Source organism: Gossypium hirsutum, chromosome D09, assembly GCF_007990345.1.
Source record: "Gossypium hirsutum isolate 1008001.06 chromosome D09, Gossypium_hirsutum_v2.1, whole genome shotgun sequence".
Taxonomy (NCBI): domain Eukaryota; kingdom Viridiplantae; phylum Streptophyta; class Magnoliopsida; order Malvales; family Malvaceae; genus Gossypium; species Gossypium hirsutum.
This window is the reverse complement of record NC_053445.1, coordinates 38,191,356-38,213,034: the sequence shown is the minus strand read 5'-3', so window position 1 is coordinate 38,213,034 and position 21,679 is coordinate 38,191,356. Positions and strand designations below refer to the sequence as shown.

Genomic DNA, 21,679 nt, shown 5'->3' with positions numbered 1-21,679 from the left:
TTACGTAATTCGGACTTGACTTACGCCTATGAAACTTTACTCAGATAATCAATTCATGTAGTAACCAAATTACAAAGAACAATTATTTAAGCCCGAGTCTAATATTTCCAAATTGCGGTCTCACATTTGTACATAAAAGATTGAAGACTTCGCTAAAATCTTATCTAATGAAGATAGTAAAACAAAAACAGAGAAGCCTACACGAAAATATTTGGATATCAAGAAATCAAGGCCAAGGAAAATTGCTACCAAAAACCAAGCCCAATGTGAAGATTGGATGCTTTAAGGGTAGAGCTCCATCATCGGGATCGTGAATTTAGGTAAAACCCAAATATTAAATAAATAAATAAATAAATAAAGGGGGCGGGGGGGGGGGGGAGAAGCAAAGAAGCGCTCGAAAGAAAGCTTCAATCATAAGTAGAGGATAAACATTATACGAAGTAAAGTGATGAGAAAGGAAGAATCCTAATCCGAAGAAGATGAGGAGAACTCCAAAGAAACAAACCTCAAAAAGAGAGTACCAAAGACCTAGCAACACAATGATATATAGATTCATTTTATCAATCTAGTTAAAACAGTTGGATTTGTTACTTTTGAACCTCGATCGTGAGTTTCAAGTTAATTACGAATTCAAGCTTTTTACTACTCGAAAGGTAGACTCGGACTGGATTCTGGGTGCATGAGCTATTGCAAAGGTAGCCTTCGAGGGAACTCTTGCATTTGGATGTGTTGTGTAGTTTCCATTTGTTCCTTTCATTCAAGAAAACTACATTTATGATCTATCGTCTAATGATTCAAAACTGATGAACGCACTTCAAATTTCTACAAACCATGCAGATGCAGCTAGTCAACCTAATAAAATAGATGAATATACAGAAGCATATAACCAAAAAAGATGATATTGGATGCTAAGCTAATAATGCATTTTATTGATTTGGAATTTAGTTCAAACACATCTAATCGTTCGATGTTTTGTTCTCAGTAGATAAGAATTGTTCTATCTATTTTCACCAAGGCTACAACGAGGGAGAAAGAGGCCAATATTATGTTCAATTATACCACGCTCTGCACAGCCAGCCTGCTACTACTGTTTGTTCTTTTAAAAGTTTTTGGGGACTAGTCTATGATTAAATCTGTTGCCTTGCCTTTGCTTCTGCTGCTACTGCCGGTTTCTATGAGATAACAGACCATGGAATCTACGTCATCCCCAAATATGCTATAAGCTTCATTTGCCTGCAAATAACTGAATCCCATTGACAGTAGTAATTGCATGCCACTGCTGAGAACACTATCCTGCAAACCATGCTCTTTTGAGCCCTCCAGTTTGGTTTCACTGCCTGCAGGCCCTGTCCCTGTTCCTGTCCAGTGTCCACAAATAATTCAGAACAATGTATGATCATATTCATGACAGACAATAAGAGAACACCAACATGATGTTTTGAAATCTCTAGAATACTCACTAGCTCCAGACGATGATGGTTCAGCAGTTGAAGTAGACGATTCTTTATGGCCCACTTGTGGCTTAAACTTGTCACTGGCAAGGTATTCAGCTCGAGATGCTTCCATAACCATTCGCTCAATTTCCTTCTCAGTAAGTTCAAGATCAGAGTAAAATCGACCCTCAGCCAGGAGTGCCTGATGGTATACAAAGTTGAAGCAAGATTCTGTTAGTTACAATACCATCCTAGACACACAGTAAAAAACTAATCTCAAACTATCAAAAACTACTTGCATTGTCTATCTGCTGGTCTTGTTGAGATTTAATAGCGGCCTTGACTTGATCCTTGTCCACATTTGCCTGCACATCCGAGCACAGTCGATACCATAAATCCAATTTGTGATTCTAATTCATTCAAACTCCATATTCAAATTGAAAATATTATGCCATTGAAGCCTTGCATACGAATTCAATTCCATAGCATGACCGAAAGCAATAAGCATGTTCTAACCGAGAAACAAAGAACCAAGAAAGCAGAAAAAGAAACATGTGAAAGGAATTTAGACGCACCCCTCGAAGACAGCTAAATCCAAGCCCAGCACCAACTGTCAAACGACGAGGATCAACAAGGGAGTTGTAATGATTCCCATGATGGTAGCTCAGTCTTATGGGAGGTGTGTCGGAATTATAGCTTCCATGAAATATGTTGATAGGTTCTGCATCAAATAATATTTGTCCGTAGAAGGTATGAAGATGGAAGAACACAAAACTATAAAAAATCAATCATCAAAACCATCAGTTGAGCATCACCTATGCTGTAGGAATAGATATGGATAGGTCTGTTATACATTTCAGATAACGCTTGAATCTCCACGTTGTTCCCATAGACCTGTATCCAAGATAAAAGAACAGATGCTTTCAAAACATTTAAATAGACAATGCACCTAACCCAGTAAAAGGAAAATGGATTAGACAAAGGGAAATGGATTAGCAAACAAAATGGTGATGGGAGAATCAAGATATTACTTTGGCAGAGAAGAATGCATCATCTAGAAGGTTACTTGACTCAACATTTTTGAATTCATCAAATAGAGTGCTAGCAATCTTGGATATGGACTAAAAAGTTCAAAATAAAATATCCAGATCACCATTATCAACGGAACCAAGGATGAGCCATAACCCTCATGCAAATTTCAAAAACAAATAATGATATGCTCTCAAGTATGAACATTAAGTTAGTACACAATCAATTATAAAATGCCTCTGCATACCTTATCTCTTCTTTTCCTCTTACAATAAGATGTAAAACCTTCTGTTATAAACTGAGAAAAGTGATCCCTCTCTCGCTCCTGGATGAACAATTAAAGATAAGCATTCATCCCAAAAAATAATCATAATCATGCTACTCAAGCACCTCAAAATTAATGTGATTGAAGCACCAAAAATAATGCAAATTGTAATCAAGAAAGCTAGGAATTATCTACACTTCAAAACAAATAAAAAATGTTAACAGTGGTCCAAAATAAAAAATATATATCATGCTCCTTTTTAGTCACATCCAAAAATTTAATCTGATTCAAATATTAAAAAAGAGAGAACAAGATCATTCTTTGTTCTACAATTATCCCTAGAACCAAGTTACATTTGATGCATCAGCATGGGGTTTACTGACGTGGACAAAACATGCAGGCAACCAATTATCTGAGTTTGACAGGTAACAGAGATTCAACTAACAAAGCTTAACAGGAACTAGAAGAGTGCTTAGGCTTTGTTTACCATTGAGGTTGAAAAGCACTTTTCAACCCAAACCATGGTTTAAAACAAAAAAGTTTGGTAAACAAGCGGCTTTTTAAACCAAATCTTTATTTTAATCTAGGATTTTAACCCAAGCCAAAAAGTAAAAATTTTTAGCTTTTGGCTTTTGGAGAAGTGTTTTTCAATGAAATTACCAACCCCTGATTAAATCTTACACTTTACAAAATCATGTCTACAAAAATAGGCATTTTATCTCCCCAAAAGCACTGTTGACAGTAATGGTAAATACTATCAAAATTTTCAAATGCACTGTTCTAAAGCACTTTTTCACAGCACTTTTCAACCTCAATGGTAAACTAGCCCTTAACAGTGCTTAGAAGAGGAATATACCAAAGACATTGCAACTGCATGTTGATAAATCCATTTGCTTTCAATCATCCCTAAAAGCCTAAGATTTGGTCTTACTCATTGGACAAAGATAACAAAGAAGGATACTAGATACAGAACTGTGTTACTGTAAATATAAAAAAAAAAAAAAAAATTTGTTGCTACAACTCTACGACACCACTGTCCTGTAATTATGCTCAAAACTCTAAGCTAACTAATGACGATAGTTCTATTTATATGCTATCAGAATTTACAGCTGAGGATTTGATACTTGAGAAAAACAGGAACATTCAGCCTTCATTTTACGATGTTAATTTTGGAATCCCAGATTAATGAAAGTCTATTCCTCTTTCCATATTTTAGGATTCACTATTCATCTCCTGCATCCAGAAAATGTGAAGCGAAAATCTACTTATGTTGCAACTAACCAAACGTGAATATCACAAGTAAACAATTCATTAGAAACTCCAACTCTCTAATCAACTCTAGAGATGGCGTTGGTAGCTAATAATTCATGGTTTTCCATTTCTAAGAGAATTTTCACCCAACTGTTTCATTCAAATTGAGATTAGCATGCCACAGAGTGACTGTCTAGCACCTATAATAAAAGTAATAGAATCTTATGGCACGTAATTTAAAAATCAAAACTCAGGTAAGAGATATACATACCATGTAATCAATGCACATTTGTCGAATTAAATCATAAGCTTCAGAGTCCCCATACACTTGATCAGCAACAGCACGGAAGAGGCAGTTCCCATCTTCTAGCATCCGTTTAACTTCTAAGCCTTTTGCTCGTCTGATATCTATTTCGAATTGGCGTTCTCTTTCCTGGACCAGGTGCAATAAACCAGAAAAAGGTGAATCTGATGTCGAAAACCAAACCACAAAACTAGGCATTAACTTCAGCTCATATCACTTCAAAAAGAACAATAAGTGTACAGAACATTTCATTCAAACATAAGAAAACATCATAAATTACAAGTTCAATATTCAATATAAGAAAACATGGCTTATCTACAACAAAATAGAAAAATGCACGCAGAAGTAGCAACCTATTATATACAAAACTTAGGAAACTGAAGTCAACTGGGGTAGTCTTACAAGGAAAAAAAAACATGGTACGATAGCATATAATTATATCAGATTTTCCCATGCCAGTGATATGAGAATTTCCGAAAAAGATGATATGTAGATAATCTACATGAAACACACTAAGGATTTGATTATTCAGAATAACTTACTGCATCATTGTAGGAGGATACAAAGCATGGATTCTGCTCATCAGCACTATTGTAACCCTCACTCTCACCATGAGATCTAGGAGAAGATGGACGTGACCCAGACGGTGATGTCCTTATTGAAACAGTGGGCCAGGCAACAGCTCTTCTAGATGATCCAGCACGAACAGGATTTGAACTTCCTGAGGCAAATCTTCTTGAATTCGAATTAGCTGCTGAAGGTTTAGGAGGTGGAACAGGCGGTGGAGGCGGATATGAACTTCCATTTCCGAAAGGTAAGGGATCATTGCTTGAACCTTCAGTTTCAGCCACAACTGTTTTTGAAATCCTCAACCCACCCAAATCATTCATTACATCGCACGGACCTGAGGCATCAAGCGTGTTCACTTGTTCAGCCTCAGCAAGTGCATCACTTGAAGTTATGTTCCGATCATTACGCAAGTTTTCTGGCGAAGGATCATCACTTTCTGTGGCCTTATTTTCATTACTGTAACACTCTAAAATTTCATCCGAAGCAATTTGTTCCTGCACTTCCTCACTAACTTCATCATCTCTTGAAGCTGGTGGAACCTGAAGGGAAGAAACTTGTGGCTCTGCCCGAGAAGAAGATGGCCCAGGCAAAGAAGAAGATCGGCTTGGATTTGAAGAAGAGCTGCCAGTGGAACCTCGTTGAACCAAAATGCGAGTCATTGCTTTTGATGATAATTATTCTCAATGAGAAGCACTAGCCCTAATTCTTCCTTTCCAAAACCCCCTAAATTTAGAGACCGAGACTCATAGTTTTGTCTCGTTTTCTTGCCTTGGGCGCGGTAATGCCAATCCCTTGGCTGAAGGATTTCTTCCAGCCCAGCACGTTTGCCTCCTCACGAAACAATCTCTGCATTCCCCTGACAATTCTCATGAGACCCAGACCTCGTACTTTAAACAATAAAACCCTCAAAGTACTCGATATTTTATACCCAGAAAAAATTCCCCAAAATTCACCTTCACTAGCCCAAGCTGCAATCAACAACCGCGCAAATTTCCAAGAAAAAAGAATATCAACCAAAACATGAAAACTATATCTACCAAAACCTTGTTTGATTCCCAAGAAAAGGTAGGAAACGGCTAAAAATGATCTTAATAACCACAAACCCTCTCTATTATCCTATCATATATATAATTAATAAAAAAATTTCTCTACAATTAAATTACTGATAATTTCCTACCATTTCTCAGCAATCAACCAAGCATACAAAAAAGGGTAACAAAATAACACAAAAATCAAGCAAATATCAAAACCCAAAAGAACCAATCCCCGATCAAGAAAGTCCCAGAAATAAAAACCAATCAATAAATCGAAATCAAAATAAAAAGGAAAAGAAAAAAAACTCACCTTTAAACAGAGAGAGAAAGGTTTTGGAAACCCAGTTTAGATCCGCAAGAGAAGAAAAAAAAAAGATGGGTATTTTATCTATTTTCTGGGTTAGGGTTTTTGTTTTGACGAAAGGCAACAAGGCAAATAAAGGAGATAAGTAGGAAGGCAAAGAAGAGTATTTAAAGGCAGAAAAAAAGAAAATAAAGAAAAGAAAAAAAAATTGAGAAAAGTCGCTTTATAAAGAGAAAATGGGAGGCTGGCTGCTTTTTAAACGTCGACGACGGGGTGGCTCGTCGCCGAGAAGCTGACACGTGGGGAGTAGGCCGGTGGAGCAGGTGTGGGATTTGTACATCAGGGGATTAAATTGAGGAGTGTGACGTGGCCGTCTTTAATTGGGTGAGAAGGATAGTACTTTGTTGTTTTCTCAGTTTGCTTTATGAGACTTTATTCCTTGCTTTACTTCCCCTCAAGCTAAGACCATGCTAAGCTCCTTTGTTTGTGGATGATAAATTTACATATTCAAATTCATTTTTATTTTTTTTTATTTTTTTATCAAAAATATTTTTATATTTACTAAATACAAATATTTAATTATTTAGTTATTTGATATAAAATTTAATTAATCTGAATCCAAATTAGGATAATAATATCATATTTAATGCGAATAATAAATCAAATTCGTAGATATTATATTGTATTGTATTATAGTGTTGAATCGTGAATTAGGTTTGAAAGATATTAATCGTACTTCTATAGTATTGCTTCCCAAAGTCTCTAATCTTTTTAGCATGCCTTAGTTGCGACCAATAAGTTTATGCTCAGTGCTATACAAAATTATTTCTAAAGTTATTTTCAATAGATTTCAAGGTGTGTTGGATCACTGTATAGATTAAGCTCAAAAGTGCTTTCATTCTAGGAAGGCTTATTTCTGATAATATTCTTATAGCATATGAAGTCTTATGCTCCCTAAAAGATAAGTATATGGAGGATAAATGTAAAGGAGCATTTGCATTGAAGTTGGATATGAGTAAGTGACACAAGATTATCGAATAATGTGCAAGCGCACACAGTCATCAATATGTAATAAAGTAGTAAGTATAGAGTTATCATCTCCATAAGGACTATATAAGTCAAGCAAAAATTGTGAAACTATCAGTTTGGCAAGTTGGTGATTGAAATAATTAAAAGTGAATTGAAGTGACTAATTAACCTAATTAAGATTACTAAGTATGTAAGACAAATGAGAATGTTAACACAAAATAATAAGCAGTAAACAATTGAGCAATCTTAGAAAGCATGCTCAACATTTTCCACTTCGCCTATACATTTGGGATAATTCACAGATCTTACCAACCTCCTTTGGTATAGATTATATTTAGTAGGAAAATAACTGTTAAATATCCTTTAATTCATCATTTTTATTTTAGAAGGTAGATCCAAGAACCGAAGTCTTTTGTAAAAAGTGTTGTAATCATGTTGTTCATTGTTGAGAGTAATCAGTATGTTTCTTGTATTAGTATTTTGTATCCACTCCTTACCGAGTATTCACCAGAAGCCTTACATCACCATACCAACCTGTCCTCCTGTGGTGCGCATGGCAGAGGAATACATAAGATCCTATCAACCTCTTGTTCATTAAATGTAGCTTTAATTAACCCTTCCTTCCAACAATTAGCAATTTGGTTGATTAAATCCGACACATAACATTTATGCTGGTCATTTGCTCGTGTTTGGATTTTGAAATCCACAGCACTTGGCACACACGCGTCCTCCCAAACCAAGACTTGATTTCTTGATCTAATTCGCCAGCACAACCCCTTCTTTAACAACCCTTTCGCCGCTCACACACTTTTCCAGGATATGAAAGTAAATTGCCTAAACTAGCACTTAAAAAATCTGATTCTAGATAATATTTAGCCTTTAATGATCTTGCCAATAAATAATTAAGATAACAAATTAGACGCCAACCTTGCTTTGTTAATAATGTCAAATTAAATTCTGATAGGCATTGAAATCCTAATCCCCCATCCTCTTTCAAATTGCACAAATTCCTCCATTCACACCAATGAATACCCCGCTTGTCATGCCTCTTTTGCCATCAAAATTAGATAAATTAATTTTCTAATTAAATAATCTTCTCAGTCAAATTCTAATCTTGTTAAAGTCATGGCAACTTTACGGTAAATGAATTTATGAGAAACTATATTTAATTTTCATATTCAACGAACTCGCAATGACTAATTAATTTAATTTCATTTTTTGAACGTCAATTATTTGATTGAATAATAATTCAAAAAAAATTAAATTAAATCTTAAGTCATTTCCATACTTAGTGAGAAAGTACATTAATTTCTTAATGTGATTCATTTCTTTAACTTTATCGTTTTCATCTATTTATGTTCATTTGATTTTGTATGCAATTCATTTCTGGTTTCAACAAGTTAGCAGAGGGATTGATTGGACAAATATAACTAGGGCTCAAATGATTTATAATTAAGTTTTAGCTTTTCGCCTTGTACTTATAAACTCATTCAGTCATGAATTCATTCTACTATAGCATCGTGACTGCGTTCTCCCTAATTACATATCATTATGAAAGCTACTCGAACAGTGCTCGTCCAATGGCCTTGTCATAAGTGTGTTACCCTCACAAGATATTCTTAATCTCTTTGGGATAAATCTATTCTTCCAATATGATCATATTCTATCTTATGGTAACGATTACATCTTTCTTTCATGAAAAGTCAATTACTATCAAATAATAATTAAGTTATGTATCAAAAAGGCAAACGACCCATGACCATGTTAATAACATATCACCACTCAACATCCTTGTGAAATTGGCCTATGTAATTTGACTCAATATGATGTATACAAACCCATAGTGTGTATGATCCCATAGGCTTCCATGTTGATCAATTGCAACTTGTATTTCGGGTGCCCTATAGAAAATGATGCATATATTGAGTTACGGCACAATATGCCTTAATATGCCTTCTCAATTTAGTCAAGAAGAAGTCTCAAGCATCAACGATTTCTTGTTCAACAATTGCAAAAGCTATTGGCTGGATTTTTCGGTTATTATCTTGTGCAAAAACCAACGACAATTGATGCTCGTGTCTCTCGTACATGAATGTGCGGTCAATTTGGACTAATGACTTACAATACTAGAGTGCTTCAATGGCTTGAATGTCTAAAAAAGACGATGGAAAATTCTTTTCCCTTGGACCATTTGATTTCTATCATACGCAGGTTCCGTGTAGACCGATGACAATACTTGGGACATACTAATTCGGTACCTTCAACTATTTCCACAAATTATTATATGGTTTATCACACCCGTTATGCATATTTTTCATAGCCTTTTTATTTTGCAATCCATGCCTCGCAGTACGACACAATGTAATCGTACTGACCATGAATATTAGCAATCAAAATCGACATGAAAATCCTAGGACTCGTTTTCACCATAGGTAAGATAATGTCAAAGGTCAAGTTGGAATCCAGTTTCAGATGATCTGTAACATACATGCAACAACACAAGTATTTCACCATACGTAAGACAACGCTAGCGACCAGGTTAGAATCCAATTTTGGTTGATCCTGTGACATACCTATAACAACACAAGTATGTGGAGCGTTATATTTCTTAATTGTTTAGAACCTCATCTTCTTTCTCATAGACGTCATGATTTTCTACTGAAATCTATTGTCACAAATTGCGCACTTCGTTTTATATTTTTTGGCTTGCAATTTTCTAACATGGAAGTTGACCCTATACTTTATGCTATACCACTTCACTGCAACAACAAAAGTATCTTTATAGGGAAACTTCATTCTAACTTGTAAATTGCCAAATTTTGTAGAAGAACTCGTATGGCCTGATCTTCTATGAGAAAGTTTTGGAAATTCTAACTCATCTTCAGCATCAAGGTCGACATTAAGCATGTGGGGTGAAAGTGTACATGTTGTAAAATCTGGATAGGTTCCTCTAGTATTGTTTGGACCTTCACCGTCAGAACCACTCCTTTCTGGTTCAATAGGAATGACCTATGGTTCAGATAATAATACTTCCTCTTTGTTATCGACCCCAATTGCAAGTATAGGGTTGGATGTCCCTTCGTTGGGTAGGTTGTAGGGAGTATATCACCCGTTCTCGTAAACCTTATGTTAAAACTAATGTTACTTGCAGATTGCCCACCAGTGTAACTTGATGACATACCCGCATAAGTATTTCCAACATAGAACATCAACTTTCAGAAATTGAAATCAAAAGCACTGACGGGATGTCGTGTTGGGGTCTCCAAGTTCAGGTTACCAACTAACCTCGATTATACGCCAAAGTTGAAACGTAACAACACTGTGGAACTTTTGAGCTCAAATATATCATATTTAACAAGATTGGACTTTCTACTTCCTATTCTCAAAACAAGTTTATTGAAACTGTTCTTGAATTTAGACCACCTTCCTCAACATCGACAAAGTGGACAAATAACTCTAGTATAGCATTTTCACTAGAGTAGTGCGTATGGAGCATTGCATCGACATCTTTATCACTTTTGAGCTTAAATATATCATATTTAACAAGGTTCAATGACGTTAGATATCTATATTTCAAGCTTGAAATTATTCTCCGTCTTGAAGTCGACACTTTCCTTCTAATTATTAATCGAAGCTCGTTCAATTTTATGCTTCGGCTGAAAGCCAATTTTGTAAATTGGACTGATACAAAAACGACCCCAATATCAGTATTGCAAATTTGACCGTCGTAATAAATAAGGGTTGTAGTTCGTCTACTCATCTTTGCCCAAAAAACTCATTTCACAAGTTTAAAACGAAAACATTATACAGAAGAATAAGTATACATTATCCAAATTCAAACAACGGCACATACTTGAACTAATTTACTTTGTTGGGTCAATTTTTGAACTATAGGTTTTTAACATCAACAATTTTCTCCTTATGAAAATAATCTGCTCCGAATTTAACTATAGATACCTCTCCACAAAATGTCTTCATTTTATAGGAAATTCTACCACCGAATATGAAATATAATTTCAAAATGTTGAAAAAGATTGGATATGATAAGTAAAAAAAAAAGCTTCTAACAAGAAGCGGTTTCTAAAATATTTTTAAAGATAAAAAGATTGGATGAGATGTGTGAATTTTATCTTGGGATTTTTAAGTTTCTGAAATTTTATCTTGGGTTTCTCGATTTTAGGGTTAGGATTTAGGTTTAGTGATGGTGAAGGTTTTAAGAAACACCTCCTCTAAAAACAGCCTATTTCCTTACATTTCCAAAATAACAGGCCTAAATTTGTCCTTAAGTTTCCCTTTAATCAGTCGTTCCTCTCTTTTGAGAACCTTAATTGTATTACGTGTATAAAAAAATGTTTTCTCTGGCTTTCATTTTTATTCATTTTTCGCGTAATTTTTAACGTAAACTTTCGTTTTCAATTGAGTGAAAAGAGATATTCAACACATGTTGAAGAAAAATATTTGGGTTACAATGGGAATAGCTTTGATAGTTTTGATGGTGATGATAATTTAGTATAAATTAAAATCTAATAGCACATTCAAATTAAAAGTTATAATCAATTCATTCATAAAATTTTAGTATATTTTACATCAAAAAATGTGCTTAATGTTAACATTAATGGAAGACAATTAATAATGGTTGCCATTAACATTAATGGGAGACAATCAATAATGACAACCACCAACTTTGGAAAAGTGGCAAGGGATAATTTTTTTTTGGTCCTTGAGATAATGGGCTATTTATTGTTTGGTCCTTGAACCTCAACTATAAATAAGCCTTCTCATTTCTCATTTCAATTCATCCCAACCAATCTTTCTCTCTTAGTTTTCTTTTTCTCCCATTTGAGAATTCTTAAGGAATTCTATTTGTTTGTAATACTTTGAAGATAGTAAAGTTATCATCTGGTGTTAGTGCCCGAGGATGTAGGTATAATTTACCGAACCTCGTTAAAACTCTTGTGTTCTTTATTGTCCTATTTTTCTTTCAATATTTGAGGGTATAATAGTAGTATTTAATTGTGCTATTAAATTACTATAGAAGGGATATTCTGTCTAAGGAAAGACTTGGTATTTAAGAGATCCATGTGATCCACCTCTCTTCCCTGGGAATTGAACTTTGTGTGATTTTTTAGTACAATAATTTACACGCTTCCGACCCTATTGGAACAACAAGTGGTATCAGAGCCGAAGGTTAATCGTAGTATGCTCTGTGGTTGCAGTTTAAACTGATCTTCCACATCAGAAAAGATTTCCTTAGGTATATTGAAAGATTATGGAGAAAACGGTCGGTGTAGGAGCTTCAACATCGTCCATGTGGACAAGACCAACAATTGCAAATGCAAGATTGGCCGTGGAGATCTTTGATGGCACGGGCCATTTTGGTATGTGGCAAAGTGAGGTTCTAGATGCCCTTTTTCAGCAGGGTCTAGACATTGCCATTGATGAAGAGAAACCAGATGATGTACAGGAGAAAGATTGGAAGGCGATCAATCGGTTGGCATGTGGCACAATTCGATCATGCCTTTCTCGAGAGCAGAGGTATGCTTTTTCAAAGGAGACTTCTGCAAATAAGTTGTGGGTGGCACTTGAAGAAAATTTTTTGAAGAAAAACAGTCAAAATAAGCTCCACTTGAAGAAAAGACTGTTTCGCTTCACATACGTCCCAAGTACCACAATGAATGATCACATCACCAAATTTAATCAGTTAGTCACTGATTTGCTGAATATGGATGAGACATTCAAAGATGAAGATTTGGCTTTGATGCTATTGGGGTCACTTCCTGAGGAGTTTGAGTTCCTAGAAACTACTCTACTTCATGGCAGGAGTGATATATCTCTGAGCGAAGTCTGTGCGGCCTTATACAGTTATGAACAAAGAAAGAAGGACAAACAGAAAAACTCAATCAGAGATACAGAAGCTTTAGTAATCCGAGGTCGTTCATACACTCGGAAGAAAACTCAAAAGGGGAGATCAAAGTCAAAGTCCAGACTCGGGAAAGATGAATGTGCTTTTTGTCATGAGAAAGGCCACTGGAAGAAAAATTATCCAAAGCTGAAGAATAAGGGAAAAGCTACTGTAGATGCTTGTGTTGCTAAGCATGATATTAGTGACTCTGAACTATCACTGGTTGCATCATCATCGTCGTTCCATTCAGATGAGTGGATATTGGATTCGGGTTGTACCTATCATATGTCCCCTAACCGAGAGTGGTTCTCTGATTTAGTAGAACTAAATGGAGGAGTTGTTTATATGGGCAATGACAATGCCTGTAAAACTGTTGGGATAGGTTCAATCCAATTAAAGAATAAAGATGGATCAACCAGAGTTCTGACTGATGTTCGGTACGTGCCCAGTTTGAAGAAAAATCTCATCTCATTGGGAGCCTTGGAATCCAATGGTTCAGTTGTTACTATGAGAGATGGGGTTTTGAAAGTGACATCTGGCGCACTTGTGATATTGAAGGGCATCAGGAAAAATAACTTGTATTACTACCAAGGTAGTACAGTTATTGGAGCAGTCGCTGCAGCTTCCGGCAACAAAGAATTGGACTCAATACAGTTGTGGCATATGAAGTTGGGACATGCCAGCGAAAAATCCTTGCAAATTCTGGCAAAGTAAGGATTGTTGAAAGGTGCAAAGGCTTGCAAATTAAAATTTTGCGAGCATTGTGTTCTGGGAAAGCAAAAGAGAGTGAAATTCGGTACTGCTATCCATAATACAAAAGGTATTTTGGAATATGTTCACTCAGATGTGTGGGGGCCTTCCAAGACACCTTCATTGGGAGGAAAACACTACTTTGTTACTTTTGTTGATGACTTTTCCAGAAGAGTTTGGGTGTATACCATGAGAACTAAGGATGAAGTGCTTAGAGTTTTTCTTAAATGGAAAACTATGATCGAAAACCAGACTGGCAAGAAAATCAAGCGGCTTAGGACGGACAATGGAGGGGAATATAAAAGTGATCCGTTCTTCGATGTGTGCCAAGAGTATGGTATTGTTCGACACTTCACAGTTAGGGATACACCACAGCAGAATAGATTGGCAGAGCGTATGAATCGAACATTGCTGGAGAAAGTTCGATGTATGTTGTCCAATGCTGGGTTGGGCAAGCAATTTTGGGCTGAGGCTGTGACATACGCTGGCCATCTTGTTAATCGTTTGCCATCATCTGCATTAGAAAGAAAAACTCCTATGGAGGTATGGTCTGGAAAACCGGCTACAGATTATGATTCCTTACATGTGTTTGGAACCACTGCATATTACCATGTGAAGGAGTCAAAGTTAGATCCGAGGGCAAAGAAAGCTCTCTTTATGGGAATCACTTCTGGAGTGAAGGGATTTCGTCTTTGGTGCTTAAGCACAAAGAAAATGATCTGTAGCAGAGATGTTACCTTTGATGAATCTGCCACATTGAAAAAGGTAGCAGATAAAGATATTCAGACGAGCAATACTCTACAGCAGGTGGAGTGTACTCCAAAATAGTTGGAGTTTGAGCAGATGGGGATTTGCCTAGTTAATAAGTCTAATTCTCCAGCCACAATGGAGGAATTAGAGGTTGAAGAGGTTCTGACCCAAGAACCACTAAGTACACCAGAACCAGTTGCAGTTGCAAGGCCACGGAGAGAAATTCGTAAACCTGCTCGATTTACTGATATGGTGGCCTACGCCCTTCCCGTTGTTGATGATATTCCTATCACTTATCAAGAAGCAATGCAAAGCTTAGAAAGTGATAAATGGAAAAGCGCCATGGATGAAGAAATGCAGTCTCTCCGGAAGAACAATACTTGGGAGTTGGCGCAATTACCGAAAGGTAAAAGGGCAATCGGATGCAAGTGGGTATTCGTAAAGAAAGATGTATCTCCTAGCAAGAAGGATATTCGCTACAAGGCAAGATTGGTAGCTAAAGGCTACGCTCAGAAGGAGAGAATTGACTACACTGATGTATTTTCCCCTATTGTGAAGCATTCCTCTATTAGAATTTTGTTGGCCTTGGTAGCACAGTTGAATTTGGAGCTAGCTCAACTTGATGTTAAGACGGCTTTCTTGCATGGTGAGTTAGAAGAGGAGATCTATATGACTCAGCCAGAAGGATACACAGATGCTGGTGGTAGAAATTGGGTTTGTAAGCTTAACAAATCGCTATATGGATTGAAGCAATCCCCGAGGCAGTGGTACAAGCGATTTGATAGCTTTATGAGAAGGCAGAAGTACACAAGAAGCAAATATGACAATTGTGTATATTTACAGAAGCTGCATGACGGATCTTTCATTTATCTACTCTTGTATGTTGATGATATGTTAATCGCTTCGAAGAGCCAAAATGAGATAGATAAGCTGAAGGCTCAGTTGAATCAAGAGTTCGAGATGAAAGATCTAGGTGAGGCCAAGAAAATTCTCGGCATGGAGATAAGTAGAGATAGACCGAGAGGCAAGCTCTGTTTAAATCAGAAGCAATATCTGAAAAAGGTATTACAATGTTTTGGTGTAAATGAAAACACAAAACATGTAAGTACCCCACTTGCTTCTCATTTGAAACTTAGTGCTCAATTATCTCCGAAGACTGAAGATGAAAGAGAATATATGGCGAAAGTCCCATATGCTAATGCAGTTGGGAGTTTGATGTATGCAATGGTGTGTACGAGGCCTGACATTTCACAAGCTGTTGGAGTTGTGAGCAGGTATATGCATGATCCTGGAAAAGGACATTGGCAAGTTGTGAAATGGATTCTACGGTATCTTCGAAAAACCGTAGATGTTGGTTTAATTTTTGAACAGGATGAAGCACTTGGTCAGTTTGTAGTTGGATATGTTGATTCTGACTTTGCTGGTGATTTAGATAAACGTCGTTCAACTACGGGGTATCTGTTTACTCTTGCGAAAGCCCCAGTGAGTTGGAAGTCTACCTTACAGTCTACAGTAGCTGTGTCTACTACAGAGGCAGAATATATGGCAGTTACAGAAGCTGTTAAGGAGGCTATTTGGCTTAATGGATTGTTGAAAGACTTAGGAGTTGTTCAAAGTCACATAAGTTTATATTGTGACAGTCAGAGCGCTATTCATTTAGCGAAAAATCAAGTCTATCATTCAAGAACCAAGCATATCGACGTAAGATATCACTTTGTGCGGGAAGTCTTTGAAAAAGGAAAAATTCTACTTCAGAAGATTCCGACAGCAGATAATCCCGCAGATATGATGACCAAGGTGGTAACAACAATCAAGTTTAATCATTGTTTGAACTTGATTAACATCCTGAGAATTTGAGCACCTTCAGGTGTATGGCGCTCGAGAGCGCATTTGTAGGCACTACAAAAGATAGCTTTATCGAATTTGGGGAGTTGAAGGAAGTGTGTGAAGATGTGATTATCCTAATCAAATCTTCAAGGTGGAGATTGTTAACATTAATGGAAGACAATTAATAATGGTTGCCATTAACATTAATGGGAGACAATCAATAATGACAACCACCAACTTTGGAAAAGTGGCAAGGGATAATTTTTTTTTGGTCCTCGAGATAATGGGCTATTTATTGTTTGGTCCTTGAACCTCAACTATAAATAGGCCTTCTCATTTCTCATTTCAATTCATCCCAACCAATCTTTCTCTCTTAGTTTTCTTTTTCTCCCATTTGAGAATTCTTAAGGAATTCTATTTGTTTGTAATACTTTGAAGATAGTAAAGTTATCATCTGGTGTTAGTGCCCGAGGACGTAGGTATAATTTACCGAACCTCGTTAAAACTCTTGTGTTCTTTATTGTCCTATTTTTCTTTCAATATTTGAGGGTATAATAGTAGTATTTAATTGTGCTATTAAATTACTATAGAAGGGATATTCTGTCTAAGGAAAGACTTGGTATTTAAGAGATCCATGTGATCCACCTTTCTTCCCTGGGAATTGAACTTTGTGTGATTTTTTAGTACAATAATTTACACGCTTCCGACCCTATTGGAACAACACTTAAAAGGTGATCCAGAGCATTCAAATAATTTCATACATTCCCACATAAGAAAGAATGAAAAAGAAAGCATACAAAATGGTGCACTCATTGATCAAATCTTCCATCACTAAATGACTTGGAGAGCTAGATTTCCCAACATTCGAACCAAAGGAACAGGGCATTTTGACATAATATCAAGCCTGGAAGAATTGGAGGCATGTCCGAACAAAGACAAGCTAAAAGAAGCAAGTTCATGAAGAGACAGCCTTGAAGAGAGGAACCCATGCCAATAATATGGATCCAAATCAAAGAATGCTTCAAAGAAATTCCTTGTTCCCACTAAGTCAAGCTTCAGCAAGGTTTCCATGCCAAAACAACAAAATTCTCTGCTAAGTCTCCTCTCAATCGGCCACAATCCGTTCCATACTTTATGGTAAAGCGGTTTCCCTCGTATCATCCTCGTCGAACCAAGACATTCTGCAATAGCCTCCGCCACGAGTGGCGCTAACGCCATCGTCTGAGCCACCATGTACCCAGTCGATGGATGGACTACCCTAGAAATCCCACCTATAGCCATTACATTTTGAGGGATTCTAGGGAGAGGACCACCCATTGGAATCAAACACTTTTCATCTTCTATCACTCTCCTAACTCTAATTCCTAGATGTCTAAGCCTTGCTTCCATCCTTCTCTTGATCTCTGAATAAGATAGCACAGGTCGACTAACCGGAGAAGTCTCTTCCAAAAATATTAAGTTCGAATCGAATGGCATTGCATATAGAAACGTTGCTAACTTCGAGTTGTTAACCCGAAAATAAGGTTCGTTTCCTAAATGGGAATCTCTCCAATCCATGAGAACCATCTTATCCAAGTCAAAAGGATGACTATCAACCTCAGCTAAAATACCATGAGCAATTTGATACCCATAGTTCCTAGGTTTATCATACTCAACGAAACTGCTATTGAAACCACTAGCATCTACGATTAAGCTCGCCTTAAGCTCACTGCCATCATCGCACTGAATGGTAGACTCGAATTCCTCATGTTTCACTTGCCAAACCTTAGCTTTATGAAATTTAACAGAATTTGAGACACAATTCTCCAACAATTTTGTCTTGAGTATCTTCCTAGAGACCCTACCATAAGGCCGGTCTAAATACTTGGTCTTATGATCATCAATATAGACACAAGTCATAGGCCATATCTTGTCTAGACATTCCACTAGTCCTAAGCTCTCAAACTCATCCACCCACACTCCATAATTATTAGGCCAAAACGAAAGCGGTGAAGGATCCACACAACATACCTTGATTCCGTATTGGGATACTTGCTCGGCGAGCTGGAGACCACCGGGTCCAGTGCCGATAATGATGACATCGAAGCACGGCCGATCCGAAGGGTTGAACCATGGAAGATCGGAATCTAAGCACCCGGGTTTCGACTCTGGTTTTAAGTGGAGGAAGTTACCAAACCTGCTGGTGTTGATCTCATGATGATGAATCTTCCTTGATGTTGTTAAATGGGGTTTTGAAGAAGGAAGAGAAGCAGTGGGAGAAGGGAAGAGTGGTCGATCCTTGCTGGTTGTAAAAGCTGATAAAACTGGCCCAACCAAGGTTCCCATGAATCGGAGGAAAAGGGAAGTGGATACAGAGAGAAATGAACTGTTTTGTAACGGCTGGAACAAGTGATAAATTTGGCATTTAATGAAGCATGTGATATAGAATAGTTTATGTTGTCATGTTTTGGCCTCCATTATAAATGCCACTTACAGATGCTTCATCTGTGAGAGGTTTTTGGTTTTGGAGCATATGGGTTGGTTAGATAGAGTTGGAAATATGCAGTTTTCTAATGGTTGAATTAGGCAAATAATGGGGCGGCCAAAATTAGGCAAAGGAGAATTACGCGGCGGTGAATGATTGGATGTAAAGCTAGTGCCTTGTCGTTTTCTCATTTTGCTATGTCAAACAGCTTGGACCCTTTTCTACTTCCCACTTGAGAAGGTCATCTTTAATAAAAATATATTTGATATATTACAGTAAGAAAATTAAGTACAATAAATAACTAAACAGTTTGATAAATATAAATTTCAAATTATAAAAATTATTATTCTTATTTTTTTAACATTTTACTTATATTAAACAAAACCAAATTCTAAATCATTTTTAATATAAATACAAAAGAATTGACATAAAATTTATTATAAAATTTAAACAATAACCGATTGAAATGATTGAATCGAAAATCGATCGAGATACACATCCGGAAAAAATAATTAAATTGTTTGAACCACAGTCGAACCATTTTGAGCTACAGTCGAACTGTGAACTGTCACTAGACTTGTCCATGGGTTAGGCCCTAACAAAATTCTAGGCTCATTTGATAGCCTCGGGTCCTGCCCAAAAAACGGGCTTAATTTTTTGTCCAAGCTTGACCCGAATTATAAATGCTAAACCCGGGTCCGGCCAGGCTCGGCCCATATTAAAATTTTTTATATAAAAAATTTAAAATATAATACATCAAAAATACTAAAAATATTAAAATTAATGTTTCCCAACAAATTGAAAATAAATTTTAAAAAAATCTTTATACTTAAATAACACTGCAACTTAACAAACAAATGCGTCTAAAATAGTAACAAAATTAACAATAAGACAAGAGTTATACAATATCCAAACAATAACAATAAAATAGTAGAGCAAAACAGTGGAAAAAATAGCAACAAAATAGCAGGTCTTTTTTTCCAAATTTGGGCTTGGTCCAGACCAAAAAAACCTTACTCGAGGCTTGAAAACAGGCTTATTTTTTCTCAAGCCTATTTTTCGGACCTATTTTTTTTTCCAAACCCTCCCACTTTTTAAACGGACTTTCGTAACCCGACCGTTGACAGGTCTAACAATGACCATGTTTTTATGTTTTTGGGCTAATTTTTTCATGGACAGAAAAAAGCCGAACCATCTAAACTAAGGCTTAGTTTGGATAGGCAGTGTATTTACTTCCAGTGAAGTTAAAAATAGCGGTGGCGGTGAGATTAGTTACTGTAGCGGAGAGATTGGATACTATAGCAGTGAGATTAGAAACAATGGTGGAGTGTGTGTTTGGATTCAAACGCAACTATAGCAGTGAGGTGAGAATAAAAAATGACTATTAAGGACATCAGATTAGAATTGATATATAATAGAAGTTTTTAAATTATTTTACTTTTATAAAATTATTAAAATATGTGAATTTATAAATTAATTTAATAAAATATTAAAATGTATCTTCCAATATTTTATTATAAATATTTTAATAAATTATATAATCAATTTAAATTATTTAATAGATGAAATGATAATTATTTTTAATTTTTTATAGTTAAATATTCTTTTATAACAATGATAAATATTATTTTCACAAATAGTAACATTATACTTGGATCAAATTTTGTAGAATTCGGTTGGGAAAGAAATTAGTTTAACTTTTAAGGATAAAATGGTAAAATAATAAATAAAAGTATGAGTATTTTTGTCTGTTAAAAATACCAATTACCAACTGCCCCAGTGAATTTTAATTGCTGCTGAAATCTCCAGTTGATTTTCAGCATATCAGTGTGGTGGAAATGCATTTTCACTGAACTGTCATGCTGAACCAAATAGCATAGCAATAAGGTTGGTAGCAATTATTTACCCCAACTGCACCTCATTAGCATTAAAAGCCAAACCAAAGGAGGCCTAAATCAACCATCCCAAATTAATAAAAAAAAGAGTAAACTATACCACGGGTCACCTAATATTGTCTCTCATTTTTTTGTCACTCAATTATCAATTTTTTTAATTTGGTCATCCAACTAATTAAGAGTGTTTATTTTCTGTCTATTTCTGTTAAGTGTCGTTAAATCTCTGATGGTAGGGTAACGTGGCAGTTAAAAAATTAATATAATAATAAATTTAGCCCTCAACTTTTACATATTCTATTGATTTAGTCATATTTTTTTAAAAAAATAACTGTCAAAATTTACAAAAGGTCTCAATTTGATTATCAAAATTTACCTTCCTCTTCTACTTCCCCTACGGACACTACCATCGTTGCCTCCACCTCCACCTTTCTCCAAAAAAAAAAACCTTCCTTTCTTTTTTCTATTTGAACCTAAATTATCATTAAATAGTAGCATATATATTCTTACATATCAATATATAATTTTATTATAAAAACACTGAAGTTTTCTAAAATATATCTAGTAGTTCTCACATCTACAGAAAGATTCAATTCTATTAATACTTCTCAAACCCTTCTGCAAAAGGGGCATAATAAACAATATCAAAAACCAACAATTTATGATGTTATATAATAAAACGAGAATATTGTGTTTTCATCTAAATTGTAGAAAAATATAGTTACCAAACAAACAAACAAAAAATGAGAGTAAAAGAGAGATGTTTTACTTGAAGTAACAGTAGAGACAACATTGTTGTGGTTGTCCGTGGCGGTAGGATGGCTGGTGGTACTATGCTGGCAGGTGGGCTAGTTAGAAAGAGTGGGGTAATAGTC

General features: G+C 35.9%; 2 protein-coding genes across 4 annotated transcripts; both read right to left on the bottom strand.

Moving 5' to 3' along the window:
• Nucleotides 1-901: 901 nt before the first annotated feature.
• Nucleotides 902-6,506, bottom strand: LOC107891534 (OVARIAN TUMOR DOMAIN-containing deubiquitinating enzyme 6). 3 transcript variants are annotated; one of them, XM_041100553.1, is made up of 9 exons: nucleotides 6,197-6,506; nucleotides 4,825-5,820; nucleotides 4,250-4,411; nucleotides 2,710-2,787; nucleotides 2,249-2,327; nucleotides 2,009-2,154; nucleotides 1,733-1,798; nucleotides 1,461-1,635; nucleotides 902-1,358 (listed from the first exon to the last, which is right to left on the bottom strand). In XM_041100553.1, the coding sequence occupies exons 2-9, from the start codon at nucleotides 5,509-5,511 to the stop codon at nucleotides 1,117-1,119; spliced, it is 1,635 nt and encodes a 544-aa protein (XP_040956487.1). In that variant the 5' UTR covers nucleotides 5,512-5,820; nucleotides 6,197-6,506; the 3' UTR covers nucleotides 902-1,116. The 3 variants fall into 3 exon arrangements, with proteins under 3 accessions (XP_040956487.1, XP_040956488.1, XP_040956489.1); XM_041100554.1 differs by having other exon boundaries at nucleotides 4,825-5,708; nucleotides 6,197-6,484; XM_041100555.1 differs by having other exon boundaries at nucleotides 4,825-5,698; nucleotides 6,197-6,413.
• A 10,710-nt stretch (nucleotides 6,507-17,216) lies between these two features.
• On the bottom strand, nucleotides 17,217-18,828 carry LOC107892904 (capsanthin/capsorubin synthase, chromoplastic). Its single transcript, XM_016817923.2, has one exon. It carries the CDS (start codon nucleotides 18,771-18,773, stop codon nucleotides 17,280-17,282), a length of 1,494 nt encoding a protein of 497 aa, XP_016673412.1. The 5' UTR covers nucleotides 18,774-18,828; the 3' UTR covers nucleotides 17,217-17,279.
• Between the last annotated feature and the right edge of the window lie 2,851 nt (nucleotides 18,829-21,679).